Source organism: Eretmochelys imbricata, chromosome 2 (genome assembly GCF_965152235.1).
Source record: "Eretmochelys imbricata isolate rEreImb1 chromosome 2, rEreImb1.hap1, whole genome shotgun sequence".
NCBI classification, from domain to species: domain Eukaryota; kingdom Metazoa; phylum Chordata; order Testudines; family Cheloniidae; genus Eretmochelys; species Eretmochelys imbricata.
In genome coordinates this window covers 1,369,788-1,389,209 of record NC_135573.1, presented here as the reverse complement: position 1 = coordinate 1,389,209, position 19,422 = coordinate 1,369,788, and the positions used below count along the sequence as shown (strand labels likewise).

Here is a 19,422-nt window from a genome sequence, read left to right as displayed (position 1 = left end):
CGCCCCCTGCTGGGAGAGGTGGAGCTGGAGTAGCCGGGAGCTCTCCCATGGTCAGCCCTCCTGCCCCCTCCCCACAGCACCTCCCGCTGGGAGAGGTGGGGCTGGAGTAGCTGGGAGTTCCCCCATGGTCAGCCCTCCTGCCCCCCCCACAGCGCCCCCTGCTGGGAGAGGTGGAGCTGGAGTAGCCGGGAGCTCCCCCATGGTCAGCCCTCCTTCTCCCCACCCCACAGCACCCCCTGCTGGGAGAGGTGGGGCTGGAGCAGCCCGGAGATCCCCCCACAGTCAGTGCTCTGCCCCGCTTCCTATAGAGCCCCCTGCTGGGAGAGGCTGGAGTAGCTGGGAGCTGCCCTTCAGCCAGCCTTTCTGCCCCACTCCCCACAGCGCCCCCTGCCTGGGGAATAAGGAGGCGGGGGCAGGGCTATCCTGGGGGCACGGGGAGCTCTGCCAGGCTGGGAAAGGTGAGTGGGGAGGGCTGGAGCCGTGGGGTGCGAATGAAGGAAGCAGGGACGGAGAGGGGTGTGAGGCCCGGGGGTGGGGGAAGCTGTACCAACAGCTGTCTGTAACCACATACCCTGCTGGCCGGCACCCCCACGGCCCCCCAGCTGGGCCCCTCCCCACCAAGGGTTACCAGCTCTGCGCTGGGGCCTGCGGGGGCGGGGGCTTGGAGCTGTGCCTCCCACCACTGTGAGTCATGGGGAGGGGCTGGAGCACATCTGGAGCACATCTGGCCCTCTGCAGCGGGCGGGGACGGCAGGGTTAACGGGGCTGGGCTCTGCACACACTCAGCGCCACGCAGCCGGTCGGGCAGTGCCTTAGCATGTCCCCCCTGGGCCCGTGGGTGCCGAGGGACCCCGCGTGGCTGCGCGTGGCCTGGGTCGCGGCGCTGGGGCTGGGCTCCGTCTGCATCTGGGTCCTGTTCCTGGTGTGCTCCCTGTGGGGCCGGCAGCCTGCGCGCCCCGGGGCCCAGCCCCTGGCAGGTAGGTGCGCTGGGGTCCCCCGTCCTGCACCCGGCCGGCGTCTGGTCCTGCTCTGGGCCAGGGCTCAGTGTGTCCACGTGTTGCTAGCACAGGCCATGGGGGGCCTGACCCAAGGACCCCCTCTCCCCATTACAGACTGTCCCTAGCGACACTGCGGGCCTGCCCCCACCCGGACGCGCGGCAAGGGGAGTTTTACTCTGAGCCCCGCGGTGCCAGGATCAGGCCCTCAGAGGGGCCCGCTGGCATGAGGCTGGGTGCACATTACCCAGACCACGGTTGTCGCTGGACCCAGCTGCCTCCCCACAGGCCGGCCCTCGTCAGTCACCCCCAGCCCAGCCCAGCCCTACCCGGCCCGGCCCTCGTCACCCTGACTCTGGCCTGGCCCTTGTCACCCCCAGCCTGGCCCCATCACCCTGACTCTGGCCTGGCCCTTGTCACCCCCAGCCCGGCCCCGTCACTCTGACTCTGGCCCTTGTCGCCCCCAGCCCGGCCCTCATCACCCCCAGCCCGGCCCTGTCACCCTGACTCCAGCCCAGCCCTCGTCAGTCACCTCCAACTCAGCTCGGCCCTCATCACCCCTGACCCAGCCCTGTCACCCTGACTCCAGCCTAGCTCGCTTCACCCCCAGCCCGGCCCTATCACCCCAACTCCAGCCCAGCCCTCGTCACTCCCACCCGGCCCTGTCACCCTGACTCCAGCCTAGCCCTCGTCACCTCCAGCCCGGCCCTGTCACCCTGACTCTGGCCCGGCCCTCGTCAGTCACCCCCAGCCCAGCTCAGCCCTCATCACACCTGACCTGGCCCTCATCACCCACAGCCCTAGTGACTCGAAGCCCAGCTCTGTCACCCCAACCCTCGTCACTCCCCAACCCGGCCCTGTCACCCTGACTCCAGCCTAGCTTGCTTCACCCCCAGCCCGGCCCTATCACCCCAACTCCAGCCCAGCCCTCGTCACTCCCACCCGGCCCTGTCACCCTGACTCCAGCCTAGCCCTCGTCACCTCCAGCCCGGCCCTGTCACCCTGACTCTGGCCCGGCCCTCGTCAGTCACCCCCAGCCCAGCTCAGCCCTCATCACACCTGACCTGGCCCTCATCACCCACAGCCCTAGTGACTCGAAGCCCAGCTCTGTCACCCCAACCCTCGTCACTCCCCAACCCGGCCCTGTCACCCTGACTCCAGCCTGGCCCTCATTAGTCATCCCCAGCCCAGCCCTTGTCACCCCGACCTGGCCCTCGTCACCCCTTAGCCCTCATCACCAACTCCAGCCTGACCCAGTCCTTGTCACCCCCAGCCCGGCCCGATTCTCCTCACTCCCAGCCCAGCCCTGTCACCCCCAGCCCCCGTCACCGCCCAGCCCTCGTCACCCCCAGCCCAGCCCTGTCACCCCAATCCTCGTCATCTCCAACCCGGCCCTGTCCCCTGGACTCCAGCCCGGCCCTCATCACCCCCAGCCCAGCCCAGCCCGGCCCTCGTCACCCCCAGCCCTCATCACCCTGACTCCATCCCTGCCCTTGTCACCCCCCAGCCCTGTCACCCCAATACTTGTCACTCTTGACCCAGCCCTGTCACCCTGACCCCCGCTCGGCTGTTATCACCCCTAGCCCAGCCCAGCCCTCACACACCCACCAGCCCAGCCCTGTCACCCTGAACCAGGCCCTTGTCACCCCAGCCCGTCCTTGGCCCATCCCCCCAGTCCTTGTCAGCCCTGCTCCCCCAGGCCTGACAATACCAGTAGCTGCCATGGCAGCCACTTGTTAATGGTTGTGCTGTGGCAGCGCCCAGCACCCCATCTGGATCGGGCCTTGCCACGCCGGGCACCAGAGGTGCAGGCAGACCCTACCCAAGCTCCCAGCTGGCTTCAGAGACAGCATAAGAGAGTGCGACAAGGGCTGGGGAGGTGGGTGGGACACCAGGGACACAGGGGAAGGACAGGTTTGAGGGCAGCACCGCCTGTTATTATGGGGCGGTGGGGAATCGCCGCTCGGGACCGCCTGTTCCAGTGGGGAACCACTGGGATCGGTTCTTGGCTGCCCCACTCCCGCGGAACAGGGGTTAAAAGCAGCCCTGGAGAGGGCTGTGGCTGGGAAGAGGAGTGAAAGCAGCGGAGGGCCTAGCTGACCACAGGTGTGGCCGGCCCAGTCAGGCCCCATAGAGGGGCTGCGAGCCAGGAGCTGTAGGCGTCTCTCTCCAACCCTGGAGGGGGAAGGACCTGGCTGCCTGGGAGCACAGGGCACCTGGGGCAGAGCAGTGCTGGGGAAGGGCGAGAGGAGCTGGGGAGTTCCAGCCTGGCAACTCCCCAGGCTGAGGGCTTGATGAAGGCCAAAGCGGGCACTGGGGTTGGGAGGGGCAGCCCGGGGTGAGGCTGAGGCAGCTAGTCCAACCCCCTTGCCAGTGCTAAGTGGCCATCACAGACTGCAGTTTGCCCCGGTGAGCGGGGGCGAGATGAAGACTGGCAGTAGCCACTGAGGCAAGGTGGGCAGAGAGGGTTGGGGGTCCCCTGGGGAGGGGAGACCCAGAGTGTGGGGGTACTGTGGTGGGCAGAACCCCAGGGTAAGGGGCACCGGGGTCTGGGAGGGACATGGGGGCCTGAGCCAGGCGAGACACCAGCCAGCAGAGGGAGCTCCGTATGCTGGAAAGGAGCTAATTCCCAGGCAACCAGCAGGAGGCGCCGCACCAGTGGGTCCACGATCTGCTACAGCCCTACCCTATTTAACATCTTCATCAACGACCTTGAAGAAACCGATGTGAGGCAGCAGGGACGGGGGAGTGTTGACCTGGGAATGTGGCAGGGGAGTTTCACTGGGGATGGGAGACCTGAGAGCCTGTAACCTGAGCCGGGACGGGGAGGGGGCCAGGTAACACCTCTGCCCAGGAAACTGGACAAAGGCTGCAGGAGGGAGCTTGCTGAGGGGGTTTAGTTTCAGTTTGGTGCTGGGTGGTGGAATGCAGGGAACCCCAAGGCTGGGGCCTAAGCTCCCTGCTCCCCCAGAAGGACTTGAGTGAGGGGTCCTGGTTGTACCCACAAACTCTGTGTTAGACTGTGTTCCTGTTGTCCAATAAACCTTCCGTTTCACTGGCTGGCTGAGAGTCACAGTGAATCCCAGAAAGAGGGGTGCAGGGCCCGGACTCCCCCACACTCCGTGACAACCATAAAATCAGCATTGATAAAGTCTGCAGCTAACACAAAGGTTGGGGGAGCGGTGGGGAGGACGAGTCACTGATCTCGCTCTGGGTGGCTTGGTAAGCTGGGTGCAAGCAAACAGGATGTGTTTGAACAGGGCTAACTGTAAACGTAGCCACCTAGGACCAGAGCCTGCAGGCCATGCTTACAGCCGGAGGGCTCTATCCTGGGAAGCAGGGACTCCGACAAAGGTTTGGGGGTTGTGGTGGATAATCAGTGGAACATGAGCTCCCGGTGTGATGCTGTGGCCAAAAGGACTAAGGGGACAGGGGAATCTCGAGGCGGAGCACAGAGGTTATGGTACCGCTGTATGTGGCCCGGGTGTGAGTGTGCTGGGATCCGGCGTCCAGTTCTGGTGTCTATGACTCAGGAAGGATGTTGATAAATTGGGGAGGGTTCAGAGAAGAGCCATGAGGGTGATTACAGGGTTAGAAAATCTGCCATACAGTGAGACACTCTGGGAGCTCCGTCTCTTTAGCTTAGCAAGGAGCCGGTCAAGGGGCGTTGGGATCCCAGTCTGTAAGTACCTGCACCAGGAACAGAGATTTGCTAATGGGCTCTTCAGGCTAGCAGAGGAAGGTGTAACCGGATCCAATGGCTAGAAGCAGAAGCTAGACCAATGCAGACAGGAAAGGGGCTTACGTCTAACCGGGTGGGTAACCAACCACGGGAACAGTGTCCCAAGGGCTGGGCTGGATTCGCCAGCACTGGTAATTTTAGAGTCAAGACGGGACGTTTTTCTGCTCTGGTTCCACCACAGCATGCGGGGAGTGAAGCAGGGCTGGAGTAGTCAGTTCACTCCTTTGCATAAAATATTACCTGGGGAGTGGCAGGAAGCATGGCAGTGGTGCAACGGTTTCCCTTGTTGGGGGGGAGGGGGAAAGACAAGAAGCTGTTCTGGGTTACCTTTGCTTTTCTAGCCTGGCCCCAGGGCCCTGCCCCACCCTCTCCAACTGCAACCAGAACCTGGGGACCTGGCCTGGGCTCTCTCGGTGCCAAGTTTATGACCCCTTAGCACAGCGCCTGGGGCAATCAGAACGCCCCACCCCCAAGTAAGAGGGACAAGTCTGCCCCACCCCATCCCCCATCTGTCTCATCCCTGCCTTAGTGTCCTTACAGCCCTGGGCTCTGGGGCAGACGCAACCCCCTTTGCACACACTCCCGCCCACCTGAAGGGCAGGTGCTTGTGTTCTGTCATCCACCAGCCAGAATGGCAGCTTTCAACAAAGCCAGCTCCAGCACCGTGCCTGGGCACTGGGCCAGCACCAGCTCCCAGGAGCGCTCCTCCCGCATGGCCCCGAGCCATGCACTGAGCCAGCCTTTTGCACAGCACAGGGTTGTGGGCTGCGACATGCCCAGCTGAGATCACACCTGGGAAGTGGCACCCCAGACCAGGGCAGCTTCCCACTGCAGAGCCCTTGCTGTGATGTGCGGAGCGGACGTCCCGTGACACGGGCACTGCTGCAGGCCAGAGCTGCCGGGTAGCGGGCGGGGCACTGGGAGGACGCTCAGGGCTGTGGCTGACTTACCCAGAGCTGCCTGGCTGTTCACTGACCCCAGCTGGGGAAAGCAGCAGCTCCAAGCAGACCTCCTTCCTCCGGCAAGCGCTTGCTGCGGGACGGGTGTGTATGGTGCTGGGTGTGGGGTGAGGAAAGCCTGGATGGCAGTGCGCCCGGTTAGCACAGGCATGGTTCCCCGTTTGCTCAAGCAGACGCTGCAGTAGCCTTCCCCGCTCAGCTCCCTGCCTGCCCCCGCTGCTGCCCACAGCCCTGGCAGGCTGGTGCTCCTCCCTGGCTGGGGGCGCTGTGGGGGCAGCTCTGGAACTGCTGCCCCCTCTCAGCATGGGAGCAGCTAGGCTGGGCGGGGGCGGGGGGTGGCTCACTCTGCCAGGGTGTCTGCTCCCAGGCGTTAGCGTCTGTGGCCGTTTATCTGTGTGCACAGGAGGCCCCGGCTTCCTTCCAGGAGCTCCCAGCACGCCCTGCGGCTCCAAGCCCGGAGCAAGGCAGCAGCCCAGGGCAGCCAGACGCGGCGTCAGGCCAGTCAGAGCCCGGACCAGTACGGGAGATGGGGCCGCGCTCCAAGCCCAGGGTGCAGTGTGAATCCAGAGTTGCTGCGGGGGGGTGAGTCCGGATCCACCCCGCGTCCCTGAGAGCAGAACCTGCTCACTGGGGCAGGGGTAAGAGATGCCACGGCCGGCGCCGCTCAGTGCCTGTGTCCACAGGGCGAGACGCACTGGCGCGGGCACTGCTTGGCACGTGACACAAGCGTGGGCAAGCGCAAATGCTCACGTGGGCACAGTCTGGACGCAGAAAGAGTCAGGTGGGCACACTGGCGCACCCCCCGACATGCGCTGGGGCACACGGACACTCGCATGGGCACATGCTGGCTTGCGTACTCGCGTGGGCATGCCCTGGCACAAACACAACCAGACCGGCGCGCGCAGAGGGAAGCTGCTGCATACAAAGCCCTCGCAGAGGCATGCAGCGCCCGGGGCGGGAGTGTCTGGATCCGGCGCTGGGGAGACCCTGCCTGTCAAACAGGGGACCCAGAGTCCGGCGCGGACAGTCAGCGCGAGGAAGGGGAGTGTTGGCTCCTGGGGAGTCTGATGGGGAGCGGTGTGGCGTGTGGGGCAGTGCAGGGTGTGGTGTGGTGTGGGGCAGTGCGGTGTGGTGTGGGGCAGTGCAGGGTGTGGTGTGTGGGGCAGTGCGGTGTGGTGTGTGGGGCAGTGCAGGGTGCGGTGTGTGGGGCAGTGCGGTGTGGTGTGGGGCAGTGCAGGGTGTGGTGTGGGGCAGTAGAGGGGGTGCTGTGGTGGGTGGGGCAGTGCGGTGTGGTGTGGGGCAGTGCAGTATTGGGGGTGCTGTGGTGTGTGGGGCAGTGGGGTGTGGTGTGGGGCAGTGCGGTGTGGGGCAGTGCAGGGTGTGGTGTGGGGCAGCGAGCCATGTAGGACACTGTGGTACCATCTCAGGCACTCTAACATGTGGGTCTGCCCCCCGTGTGTCCATCTGTCTGTCCCTTGAGACTGTGTTTGCCTCTTTTCCAGGCAAGCAGTCGGGAGGTGGGAGATCTCAGGCCAGCTCGGAGGTAAGAGTCGCGTCCCCCCCCGGCCCCCGGGGAGCCATTCTCCCGCATCGACCGATAACGTACCGACCCGTGTCCCGGACGCGCCGTCCCCGCCTCTCCCACCCCCACCTGGCCACACGGTCACTGCCGCACTCGCTCGGTCCCTCCTCGCTCCCTGCGCCATCCCTTGTCCCCAGCTCAGCTCAGCTGCTGTGTCCCGGCCCCCTGGACAGCAGCTGTGGGGAGCCCCCCCCTCGACTGTCTGCAAAGCACCGCGTCTCAGGCCTGCCTGCCGATCCTCCCAGAGCCGGTGTCCTGCCACGAGCAGGTCTGCGCCATCCCGGGGCAGGGCCACGTGCGCTGGGACCTTTGTCCCGGCTCTCGAGGGGCCCACTCGCCGGCCAGCGGGGCAGAGCCGGGCGGTGAAAGGCGCCCATTGTCTGGGCTGCTAATGAGGGAAGTCACTTCAGCACCGCACCAGCGGCTGGCCCAGCACAAAGCCCTTCGCTGGGAGAGAGTGAGTGGCTGGGCACAGCCTCCCTTGCAGCCACGGCACGCGGCCGCCCGCTCCCAGCAGGGCGCACCAACTGGGGGGCGCTCCCGGCTTCCCCAGCCCGGCCTCTCCCAGCAGGGGGCGCTGTGGGGAGCCGGGCACGGCACCGGCTGGGGGATGGGGGCGAGCTCCTGGCTACCCCAGCCCTGGCCTGTTCCAGCAGTGGGGCAGAGCACTGGCTGTGCGACGGGGGGGGAGCTCCCAGTAACTTCAGCCCCAGCAGGGGGCGCTGTGAGGAGCGGGGCATGTCACAGGCTGGGGGAGAGCTCCCGGCCTGTTTCAGCAGGGGGCGCTGCAGAGAACATGCTGGTGCCGTGTGCAGTGGGAGCCTGCCGGCCCCAGGGTCCTGGCAGCAGGGTGGGCTGGGGCTGGGCTAGGGCCTGGCTGGGCAGCCCGGGGCATCCTGGCTGGGACTGACGAGGCCCCTTTGCCTTGTTTCCGGTCTGTCGCCTGCAGAAGAGAAGGAAGAAGGGTGCGAAGCAGAACCCTGCTCCCAGCCGGCGGGAGCAGCCCCAGAGAGCACGGGGGCCGCTGCACAAGGAGCCCAGGAGGGCCAGCACACGCCTGGCAGCCCAGCCACAGGTAGGAGCCCCAGTGGGATGCTGTGCAGCGTGGGGGCTGGGTCATAGCTTCATTGGCACAAGGCCACTTCCGCGCCTCGGGCAGCTGGGCGGGGGCTGCTCGCAGGGAGAGCGTCCCCATCTCCGGTTCTGCCCCATTTTGCCGGCGGAGGCCCAGGCTGTGCATTGTGACGGGGTCTGTGTCTCCGCGTGCCCTCGTCCCTGCCGAGGGGCGAGGGAATGGCCGGTCCCAGCCCCGCTCACCGCTGGCTCGGCAGCTGGGACCCGTGCCGCAGGCAGGGCTTGCTGGGGAGCCCTGGGCAGCAGGGCGCTGGGCGGTGCATAGGTGCTGGGTGGGGCTGCTCTGACTGCGTCTCTGTAAGGTGCCTCTGTTCTAGCTTCCCCCCAGTGTCCCTCAGGCTCCTGTGTGGCTGGTCCCCGCCCGGTGGGAGGGTGCTGCAGAGCCCTTTGCTGCGGCCTCCTGTCTGGGGAGCGTCTCCGCCCTGGGGTGACTGCCCCGAGACGCAGGGCCTGGAGCAGCAAAGGCCTGGCTTGCCCAGAGTCTGCACTGGGAGAACTGGTCAGTGGTACAGTCCTAGCGGAGCAAGCCCTGCTGTGGGCACAGGCACATGGGTCTAATGGCATCTTGTCTCAGGACGGCTTCTTCCCTTGCCGACAGGGAGAGCTCCCCAGGATAACACCAGTGTCCGCATGGCTGGGCCGCTGTAACACAGCTCCTTCCAGAGCCGGGGTTGGGGGGAGGCTGTCACGGAGTCCCCGGGCGATGCTCTGGAACTGCTCCCCGTGAAGCCAGTCAGGACTCTGGGACAGTCTCCTTTCTGGGAGCAGCCTGTCTGCAGGACACGCAGGACACCCAGCTTCCACCTTCCTGGGTCTGACCTCGGAGCATTCAGCATCCTCTGCCCCTCCGTGCACTTCCCACAGCGAGTCCGCCCAAGCAGGGTCCTGAGGAAGCCAGAGGGTCCTGCCCCCCAACTCTGCAGTCAGATGGGACTTTCAGCCAGCCAGTAAAACAGAGGTTTATTAGACGACAGGAGCATGGTCTAAAACAGAGCTTGTAGGTGCAGAGAACAGGACCCCTCAGTCAGGTCCATTTTGGGGGGCAGTAAGCCAGACAACCACGTCTGCCCTTCACTCCACGTCCCAGCCAACCCCAAACTGAAACTCTCTCCAGCCCCTCTCTCCTTTGTCCCTTTCCCGGGCCAGGAGGTCACCTGATCCCTTTGTTCTCCAACCCTTTAGCTCTCACCTTGCAGGGAGGAAGGCCCAGGCCATCAGTTGCCAGGAAACAGGGTGTCGGCCATTCTCTGTGTCCAGACCCCTGCACACACCTGCCCTCTAGGGCTCTGCAGTGATCATACACTCTTACCCCACCCCCTAGATACTTAAGAACTGCCTAGGGGAAACTGAGGCACCCCCACACTATTCAGAGGAAACATTAAGAACAGTCCCACTTCGTCAGATCTCTCCCCCCTTCGAGATCGAACTGAGCGGGGTCACTTTAGCCAGCATTCCCATGGATGCCCCAGCATCTCTCCCATTCCTTGGTGGGAGTTACACCAGGCCCTTCCAGTTTCACACCCTCCCTTAGGTCGGGGGTGGTCAATAGCACTCGCAGGCCGCATGTGGGAAGGTTTATGCAGCCTGTGCCCTTTGGCCACCCCCAAAACCCCAGGGGGTCAAACTGGGATTGGGTCTTTCCCCCAACAAGCTGGCCAAACACAGCCACTAGGTTATAGGACTGTTTAACTTTCTTAACAGCTTTCACTCCATCTGAGACCTTCTCAAAGCTATCCTCACTGGATCTTTCAACAGGAAAGTCAGTGGATCCATTCACAACAGAAAATTTCAGGCTGTTAGGAACTGAAACTTTCTTGATTAAATCACATTCACACCCTTCAGTTGCAGTAAACTGCTTGCAAAGACTCCATGAGGATTCCTTTCCCTGGGGCTTTTCTATGCAACAGTTCACCCCTCACAGAAATTCTGCTCTTACCCTCTTTAACGAGGGCTTGCTCTAGAGGAACACTTTCCTGAGCAACAACAGACTCTTTCTGGGTCTCCCTTACATCCAGAATTACCTCTGGCCCATCCGGCGGATTCCTACACAATCCCCTTTCAGGCAAACTGACAGACTTCCTAGATAAAAGGTCAGAAGCATTCTCCTTCCCTTTGCCACATACAAGTTCAGGTTTCAGAGTAACAGCCGTGTTAGTCTGTATTCGCAAAAAGAAAAGGAGTACTTGTGGCACCTTAGAGACTAACCAATTTATTTGAGCATGAGCTTCCGTGAGCTACAGCTCACTTCATCGGATGCATACCGTGGAAACTGCAGCAGACTTTATATATACACAGAAAATATGAAACAATACCTCCTCCCACCCCACTGTCCTGCTGGTAATAGCTTATCTAAAGTAATCATCAGGTTAGGCCATTTCCAGCACAAATCCAGGTTTTCTCACCCTCCACCCCCCCACACAAATTCACTCTCCTGCTGGTGATAGCCCATCCAAAGTGACAACTCTTTACACAATGTGCATGATAATCAAGTTAGGCCATTTCCTGCACAAATCCAGGTTCTCTCACTCCCTCACCCCCCTCCAAAAACAAGTTCAGGAATCTTTTCCTTCTTGCTACAGGTTTCCACTCCCTCAGTAGGTAACACAATCACATCACCTTCATGCTCTCCTTGTGCCCTGGCTAGGATCTCACCCTGATTAGACAAAGTTGCTACACCCTTTCCCAACAACACACTAGCAACAGGCAAAATACAAGCACCAGAATAGTCTGGGCTCTGGGATTTTACATAGACACTAAGTGGATGTGACCTAGTTACAGGGCCATTCTCCCGAGCAGACACAAACTTAGGACCCTTCCCTTCCTGGGCTTTAGCTGAATCCAGAACCAACTCTGAGACAACTGCACGACTCTCAACCATCACAGGCTGAAAGGCCCCTTCTGTCTGCTCCACAGACAAAGAAGAGCCGGACACGCTTTCTCCTTTCCCAGACACACAGCTTGGGATCTCATTCCCCTGGTCCCAGCACACAGGGCTGGTCACAGACAACTGCTTGGAGATCGGGGTAGCTCCCTCCATAGGCAAGTCAATACCCCTGACAGACACAGGCACGTTTCCTTCACTGTCCCAATTCTCCACCCAGCTAACAGGTAAGGTCCAGGGACACTCATCTCCCACTCCCCTCGCCTTCCCACCCTGCTGACTAGACACAGCCATCAGCTCACAAGGCTGCCTGGGCTCATCCAGACTTTCCTTACCCAGCGCCTTGCCACTCCCCACAGATCCCCTGCCCTGCCTGTCTCTCCCCCCCCTCAGCTGGGGTCTCAGCTCCCACTGTGCTCAGCGCTGCCCTTGCTGTCCCAGTGGGGGTAGGCAGCGAGCTCCCTGCTTTCCTCACTGCATCAGAGCCAGCGTGAGCCCCCTCTCCAGTGTGCAAGGGGGGGCGGGGAGCCCTAGGGGTCTGGTTACAGGCAGGCAGGAGCATGAGCCTAGCCGCTCCTCCCCGCTGCCAGCCAGGTCATCTGCATTTTCACTGACCATTTCCCTCTGCACGGATTGGTTCCCTGGATTCAAATTCAAACCCTTGGCAGTTACCGGAGCAGGGCCTGGATCCTGTCCCAAAGGGACACAGTCATCCCACAACAGGGTCTCGCAGCTGGTGTCCTGGAGAACCCCAACGGCCAGCCAGCCCCACCCCTCCTGGGTCTGCACAGGGATCTGGGCCATAGGCAGGGCGTGGGGCTTCGTCCCTGGGACCCACACCCAGGTCGCCCAGCCCCTCAGCATCTGAGATTGCACCACCCAGGGCCTGACAACAGTTCTCTCTGTCCCAGGATCTCGCCACCCCAGGAACGTCTCCCCATTGACCATCACCTTCCGCTCCCACTGGGGGTCCAAGGGGCCTGGCCCCAGGAAACTCCACACAGACATACAGGTTGGGGTCAGGAGTGGGAGCCTGTCCACCTCCCCACCCATCTGGCTGATGGAGTCTATGGACTTGGGACCCAGCAAGGGAGCTAGACACTGGGGCTTTTCTGCAGGGTCCCCCTGGTTCAAATCGCCAGCCTGCTCAAAGGCAGTGAGGTGGGCATCCACATCCCCCCCCCCTTAACCAGGGCAGCAATTTAGTCTCGAGGTTCCCTGCGGAACTGGCCCCCCAGGGTCTATCCCCACTCACTCCTGGGAGGTCCCCTAGGCCTCTCCGCTCCCCCACCGCCAGTTCATGCTGCTGCTGCTTCTGCAGCTCTTTCTCGGGCTCTCGCTGTCTCTCACGGTCCTCTTGCTCTCTCGGACTCAGCTCCAATCCCGTCCGTCTCCGATCCCCCGATGGGGAACCCGATCGTGAAGACCCTCGTCTGGTCGGGGACAGGAGTCTTGGGGATGCCTGGCTACCACTCCAGCTGCTCCCAGATCCTGCTGTAGCCCCATTTGGGGTCAAGAATCTGTTCCTTAGAGCGGTCATCCTCCTCCAGCTGCACGATGAACTGTGCCTTGGTGAACTTTCCAACGCTCAACCCTCTCTTTCTGCACAGGGTTACAGTGTCCTTCTTAAGGAGAGGGTGACAGGCCATCACTCCGCTCCTCCCAAGTTGTTGTGGACTCACAGGCCTGTGTGCTCTCAGCTCCCCACGGTTTCCAGGGAGAACCCCTAGTGTGCCAGCCCTTCTCGAGGTCACCACCTCTTTGCCAGGGTCGAGCTGCAGACTCCTCCGCCCCTGAGACTGCTCGCTGCAATCCCCAGGGGGACCCCATTACTGCACAGTCCTTCTCCCTGGTCACACACTCCCAGGGGTTAACCGCCCCCTGAAACTGCTCCTCTCTGAGCCTTCAGCATGCCTGGTCCTCGTCAGTCCCCCTTCGTTTTACTGTTCCCCCGTCACTTACTGCAGGAAGCGCCGTCCATGGGGTGCAGTACATCCCACCGCTACCACCAGTTATCACGGAGTCCCTGGGTGATGCTCTGGAACTGCTCCCCATGAAGCCAGTCAAGACTCTGGTGAGGTCTCCTCTCTGTGAGCAGCCTGTCTGCAGGACACACAGCTCACACAGCTTCCGCCTTCCTGGGTCTGGCCTCGGAGCATTCAGCATCCTCTGTCCCTCCGTGCGCTTCCCACAGCGAGTCCGCCCAGGCTGGGCTCCTGGGGAAGCCAGAGAGTCCTGCACCCCAACTTTGCAGTCAGACGTGACTCTCAGCCAGCCAGTAAAACAGAAGGTTTATTAGACGACAGGAACATGGTCTGACACAGAGCTTGTAGGTGCAGAGAACAGGACCCCTCAGTCAGGTCCATTTTGGGGGGCAGTGAGCCAGACAACCCCGTCTGCCCTTCACTCCATGTCCCAGCCAGCCCCAAACTGAAACTCCCTCCAGCCTCTCCTCCCCTGGGCTTTGTCCCTTTCCCGGGCCAGGAGGTCACCGGATCCCTTTGTTCTCCAACCCTTTAGCTCTCACCTTGCAGGGGGGAAGGGCCAGGCCATCAGTTGCCAGGAAACAGGGTGTCGGCCATTCCCTGTGTCCAGACCCCTGCACACACCTGCCCTCTAGGGCTCTGCAATGATCATACACCCTTACCCCACCCCCTAGATACTTAAGAACTGCCTAGTGGAAACTGAGGCACCCCCACACTATTCAGAGGAAACATTAAGAACAGTCCCGCTTCGTCACAGAGGCGTTTCCTCTTACTCTGGGGTGTGAGACAAGCTCTTCTCAGACCTGGGCGAGGCGGCGAGTGTCCTAGCTAAAGACGAGGGGACAGACAGTGCAGCCCAAGCAGTGACGGTGCGTTGTCAGGGCCTGTTCTGAGTGCAGGGGCCTGTTAACCCCCTGTAGCCGTAGGACACATGGGGGTTGGCGGGTTACAGATTGCTGTGATGAGCCATAAAGCCAGCGTGGTGTGCTGGTGTCCTTTCAGGATGGGGGCTGAGAGATCAGCTGTGGCAAAGTGCTCGCCTGTGGATGACAGTGTTTTTGTCTTTTCTCATTGTCGAGCGTGCAGTCACGCGAGTGCAGGGATTGTCTGGGGCACCCGCATAGCCGCTACGGGGCACTTAGTGCTCTGGGTGAGGAGCCCAGCACCTGCCTTGTCTCTCTGCTGTCCTGGGGCCGGCACGGCTACCGTAATGCTGCATGTACCACTTAGTCAGAGCAGCACCACTTCCTCGTGCAGGCGAGGCCCGAGAGCTGCTGCAGGGCTTCCTGGCCTGGCACAGCCTGTCCCCGCACTTCCTGAAGTGTCACCAGCCACGAATCCCTCCACATCCACCTCCCTGCGGGGGGGTTCTCTGGGATCCCCTCTCCTGCGCCTGCTGTCTGCAGTCCCCATCTCTGGTCCTCCCGGCCTGCACACAGCAATCCGAGCGGGGGCCGTGCCAGCCTGCCCCTTGTGCTCGCGCCTCAGGGTTCCTGGGCTTGGGCCAGAGTCACAACGGCATCGCTAGGCAGTGGGAGCTTCCTGGCCAGGGTCTCTGGGGGCCGGGTCAGCCTCGGTCTCTCCCGTCACCAGCAGCATTGCGCTTCCCCCTTGGGCCGGGCCAGGCCATGTGATCCCCTGCCCTTTGGGTACATGCCAGGGCCTGCTGCACATTAGGGAGAGGCTGTTTCCTCAGAGCTTTTGGGACGGCTGGTCCCTCTGCTCTCAGCCCTGCCCAGCCCCCCTGCCCTTCAGGCCCCATTGCCCAGCTGGGCATTGGGATGGTGTCCTGCTCAGGCCATGGCTGTGGGTGGAGTTGGTGCTCAGTGGGGTCCCTCTCCAGAGGTGCTGGTTGCTCACTGCCCTGTGGGTTGTGCCCGCGCTGCGACTTCCTTCCTGCCTCAGTCAGCCCAGTGCTAGGCATGAGATGGAGCCGCCCAGACGCGGCTCGAGGGCTGTGGGCCTTGCCTACGGGCTCGGTGCAGATGTGACTGGCTGCCTGGCCTGCACCGCAGCCTCTCGGACACGGACCTGCTGGCAGGGTCTTGGTGGAGTGGGGTGGGGAGTCTGTCTGGCAATGGCCTCTCTCCAAGGGCTCGTTGTCTTCCTCGCCGTTCTCTGGGCGCCCCAGCAGCCCGAGCCACACGCTGGTTCCTAGCTCAGGCTGAGGTTGGAGGCTCCTGCGGGCAGGGTCCATGTCTTTGTCCTGGGCTGGTGCAGCACCAGGGCACTGGTCTCTGGGAGCTGCCCCAGCCTCTGCCGTAACAATGCCTTGTTCCCTGAGCCGCAGAGCTGCGGCTATGCCGTCTCTGCTCCTGGCAGGCAGCTCTCTGTCTCCGAGCCTGGTCTGTTCTCTGGCAGGCTCCTCGTGGGCAGCTCTCGCAGCCAGCTCCGAGTAGGGCTGGGAATCCAGCAGGGGCATTGCAGCTGTTGATGGCTGTGGCAGTGGCCAGCACCCCTGTGAAGCCAGACCCTTGGTGTGAGGTGGGTAGATTTTCACATTTGCACAATTTGAACTCCCACCTCAGCTGCGCAGAGAGAGGCTCCCTGCAGCCGTTTGTGCAGGGGAGGGTGATTGTGAGGCCGAGTGAGGGTGTTGCAGTGGAGGTGTGTCCAGCGGTTGCCGCGTGTGTAGTGAAGGGTGATTGTGAGGCCGAGTGAGGGTGTTGCAGTGGAGGTGTGTGCAGGTGTCATGGTTTCACAGATCCGGTGTTCACATCTGGCTCTGGAACAGCCCCTGGGAGGACCCCTTCAGTGAGTCAGCCCCCTTAGGGTCTCACTCTGTGTGCAAAGTGGGAATGTTCTTACATGCTTTTTCTGAATACTGTGTGGGTGCCTCAGTTTCCCCTATGCTTTTCTTAAGTATCTAGATGGGGGGATAAGGGGCTGTGATTGTTGCAGAGCCCTAGAGGGCCAGCATGATGGTGTCTGCGCAGAGAATGGCCGACACCCTGTCTCCTGGCAACTGATGGCCTGGGCCTCTCCTCCGCAAAGGTGCCATCTGAAGGTGTTGGAGAACAAAGAGATCAGGAGATCAGGTGGCCTCCTGGCCCGGGAGAGAGACAAAGGAGAGGAGGGGCTGGAGAGTTTCAGTGGGGAAGCTGGCTGGGGAAAGAGAGGGAGGCCCAGACCCCTGGGGTCTGCTGTCCCTGGCCCCAAGATGGACTTGACTTAGGGGTCCTGTTTCTTGTACCTACAAGCTCTGTTTTGGACTAATGTTCCTGTCGTCTAATAAACCTTCTGTTTTACTGGCTGGCTGAGAGTCCCGTCTGACTGCGGAGTTGGGGGGCAGGACCCTCTGGCTTCCCCAGGAGCCCTCCTGGGCGGACTGGCTGTGGGAAGCGCACAGAGGGGCAGAGGATGCTGAATGCTCCGAGGTCAGACCCAGGAAGGTGGAAGCTGTTTGCCCTGCAGACAGTCTGCTCACAGAGAGGAGGATCCCCCAGAGTCCTGACTGGCTTCGTAGGGAGCAGTTCCAGAGCATCACCCGGAGCTCTGTGACACTCTGTCACTGGGGTCAGCCCCTCGGCTTCACCACTTGCGGGGACCAACCCTCGGAGCCTTCAGTCCCCCTGGGTCATACCGTGAGCTCCCTGCAGGGAGTCCACCTGGATTGGACCCTGCGGTGAGACTTGTACCCCAAAGGGAGCAATGCACCCCCAGCTTAGTCTGCAGTGACTTTTGACCAGCGGGGTAGTGGAAGGATTTGTTAACTGTCTGGAGGACAGCGTAGGAAGACCCTGGTGTCATGGAGTCCCTGGGCGATGCTCTGGAACTGCTCCCCATGAAGCCAGGCAGGACTCTGGGGCAGTCTCCTCTCTGGGAGCAGCCTGTCTGCAGGACACACAGCTCACACAGCTTCCACCTTCCTGGGTCTGACCTCGGAGCATTCAGCCTCCTCTGCCCCTCCGTGCGCTTCCCACAGCGAGTCCGCTCAGGTGGGGTTCTGGGGAAGCCAGAGGGTCCTGCCCCCCAACTCTGCAGACAGACGTGACTCTCAGCCAGCCAGTAAAACAGAAGGTTTATTAAACGACAGGAACATGGTCTAACACAGAGCTTGTAGGTGCAGAGAACAGGACCCCTCAGCTGGGTCCATTTTGGGGGGCAGTGAGCCAGACAACCACGTCTGCCCTTCACTCCATGTCCCCAGCCAGCCCCAAACTGAAACTCCCTCCAGCCCCTCCTCCTCTGGGCTTTGTTCCTTTCCCTGGCCAGGAGGTCACCTGATTCCTTTGTTCTCCAACCCTTTAGCTCTCACCTTGCAGGGGGGAAGGGCCCAGGCCATCAGTTGCCAGGAAACAGGGTGTTGGCCATTCTCTGTGTCCAGACCCCTGCACACACCTGCCCTCTAGGGCTCTGCAGTGATCCTACACCCTTATCCCACCCCCTAGATACTTAAGAACTGCATAGGGGAAACTGAGGTACCCCCACACTATTCAGAGGAAACATTAAGAACAGTCCCACTTCATCACACCTGGGTTAGTAGAGAGAGCGGAAAAGTGGCAGCCAAGTCCAACTGGATCAGACCAGAGCCCACAGTCCTCTCGCAGGCTTGTCCCTGCTTTCTGCAGTGCAGGGGAGTTGGGTCTGGGGTCAGCAGGGCACTTTCTGGAGCACGGGCATGCATGGAGCAGCTGTCTCTGTGGTCGCTTGGGGTGGGGGTTCACCGCTTGTTGAGCTGGGGGCACTAAGTGTTTGTGCCCTGAAGCACTGGGCTTGGGGAGCTTGGGTGTGCCCAGAGCCAGAGAGCCGGGCTGGGAACTGGGGCAGGTGTTGAGGCTGGGGCCAGAAGGGCAGGGAGGGCCAGAAGGCAGCAAGGATCCTGCTTGTGGGCCCCTCGCCAATATCTGCATCCCCATCTCTGGCTGTGGGACAGGACCCCTGGTGGTGGGCTTTGTGGTCTCCCCTTGCCCCACTGTCACGGAGTGTGGGGGAGTCCAGGCCCTGCACCCCTCTTCCAGGGATTCACTGAGACTCTCAGCCAGCCAGTAAAACAGGAGGCTTATTGGACAATAGGAACACAGTCCAAAACAGAGCTTGTGGGTACGACCAGGACCCCTCAATCACGTCCTTCTGGGGGAGCAGGGAGCTTAGACCCCAGCCCTGGGGTTCCCTGTGTTCCTCCACCAAGCCCCAAACTGAAACTAAACCCCCCCCAGCAGTTCCCTGCTGCAGTCTCCCTCCACTTTCCTGGGCAGAGGTGTCACCTCCCCCTCCCCCTCCTGGCTCAGGTGACAGGCTCTCAGGTCTCCCCTCCCCAGGGCACATTCCCAGGTCAACACTCCCCCCTCCCTGCTGCGTCACATCCTCACATCTCTCCCCCCTTCGAGACTGAACTGAGCGGGGTCACTCTGACCAGTGACCTGGGGAAGTTCGGGGCCCCCTCTCCGGGACAGCACATCCGCTATCAGGTTGGCCCTTCCCTTCACGTGGACCACGTCCATGTCGTAATCCTGCAGGAGCAGGCTCCATCTCAGGAGCTTGGCGTTGGCTCCTTTCATCTGGTGCAGCCAGGTCAGGGGAGAGTGGTCGGTGTAGACGGTGAAGTGTCGCCCGAAGAGATAGGGCTCTAGTTTCTTGAGGGCCCACACCATGGCCAGACACTCCTTCTCGATGGCCACGTAGTGTTGCTCCCGGGGTAGCAGCTTCTTGCTCAGGTACACGACGGGGTGTCTCTCCCCCTTTTCATCCTCCTGCATTAACACCGCCCCCAGTCCCGTGTTGGAGGCGTCGGTGAACACCACAAAGGGCTTGTCAAAGTCTGGGTTTGCCAGAACTGGGCCACTGACCAGAGCCTCCTTCAGCAACCGGAAAGCCTCCTGGCACTGCTCGGTCCAGACCACCTTGTCTGGCTTCCCCTTCTTGCATAGCTCAGTGATGGGGGTGGCTATGGCGCTAAAGTGGGGCACAAATCTTCGGTAGTATCCTGCCATCCCAATAAAGGCTTGGACCTGCTTTTTGGTGTGGGGAGCGGACCAGTCTCGGATCACCTCCACCTTGGCTGGTTCCGGCTTTACGCGTCCGCTCCCCACCCGATGGCCCAGGTAAGATACTTCAGCCATCCCGACCTTGCCCTTCTCCGCTTTTACAGTCAGCCCAGCCCCCTGGAGTCGGTCCAGCACTTGTCTAACCTGGGACACGTGG

The 19,422-nt window shown here is 61.9% G+C and overlaps 1 protein-coding gene across 3 annotated transcripts in view; it reads left to right on the top strand.

Annotated features, from left to right (window-relative positions):
* Nucleotides 1-587: 587 nt before the first annotated feature.
* Nucleotides 588-19,422, top strand: part of PLEC (plectin) — a 173,208-nt gene continuing 154,373 nt past the window's right edge. For 2 of the 3 annotated variants that reach the window (XM_077809592.1, XM_077809593.1), the window contains exon 1: nucleotides 8,236-8,353. Coding sequence is in view for 1 of the 3 variants with exons in the window: in XM_077809596.1 (XP_077665722.1) it covers nucleotides 818-977; nucleotides 7,199-7,239; nucleotides 8,228-8,353 (327 nt within the window). In the remaining 2 variants the exon portion in view is untranslated. Of the gene's footprint in view, nucleotides 978-7,198; nucleotides 7,240-8,227; nucleotides 8,354-19,422 lie in introns of those variants that run through there. The other variant, XM_077809596.1, reaches the window with a different exon arrangement.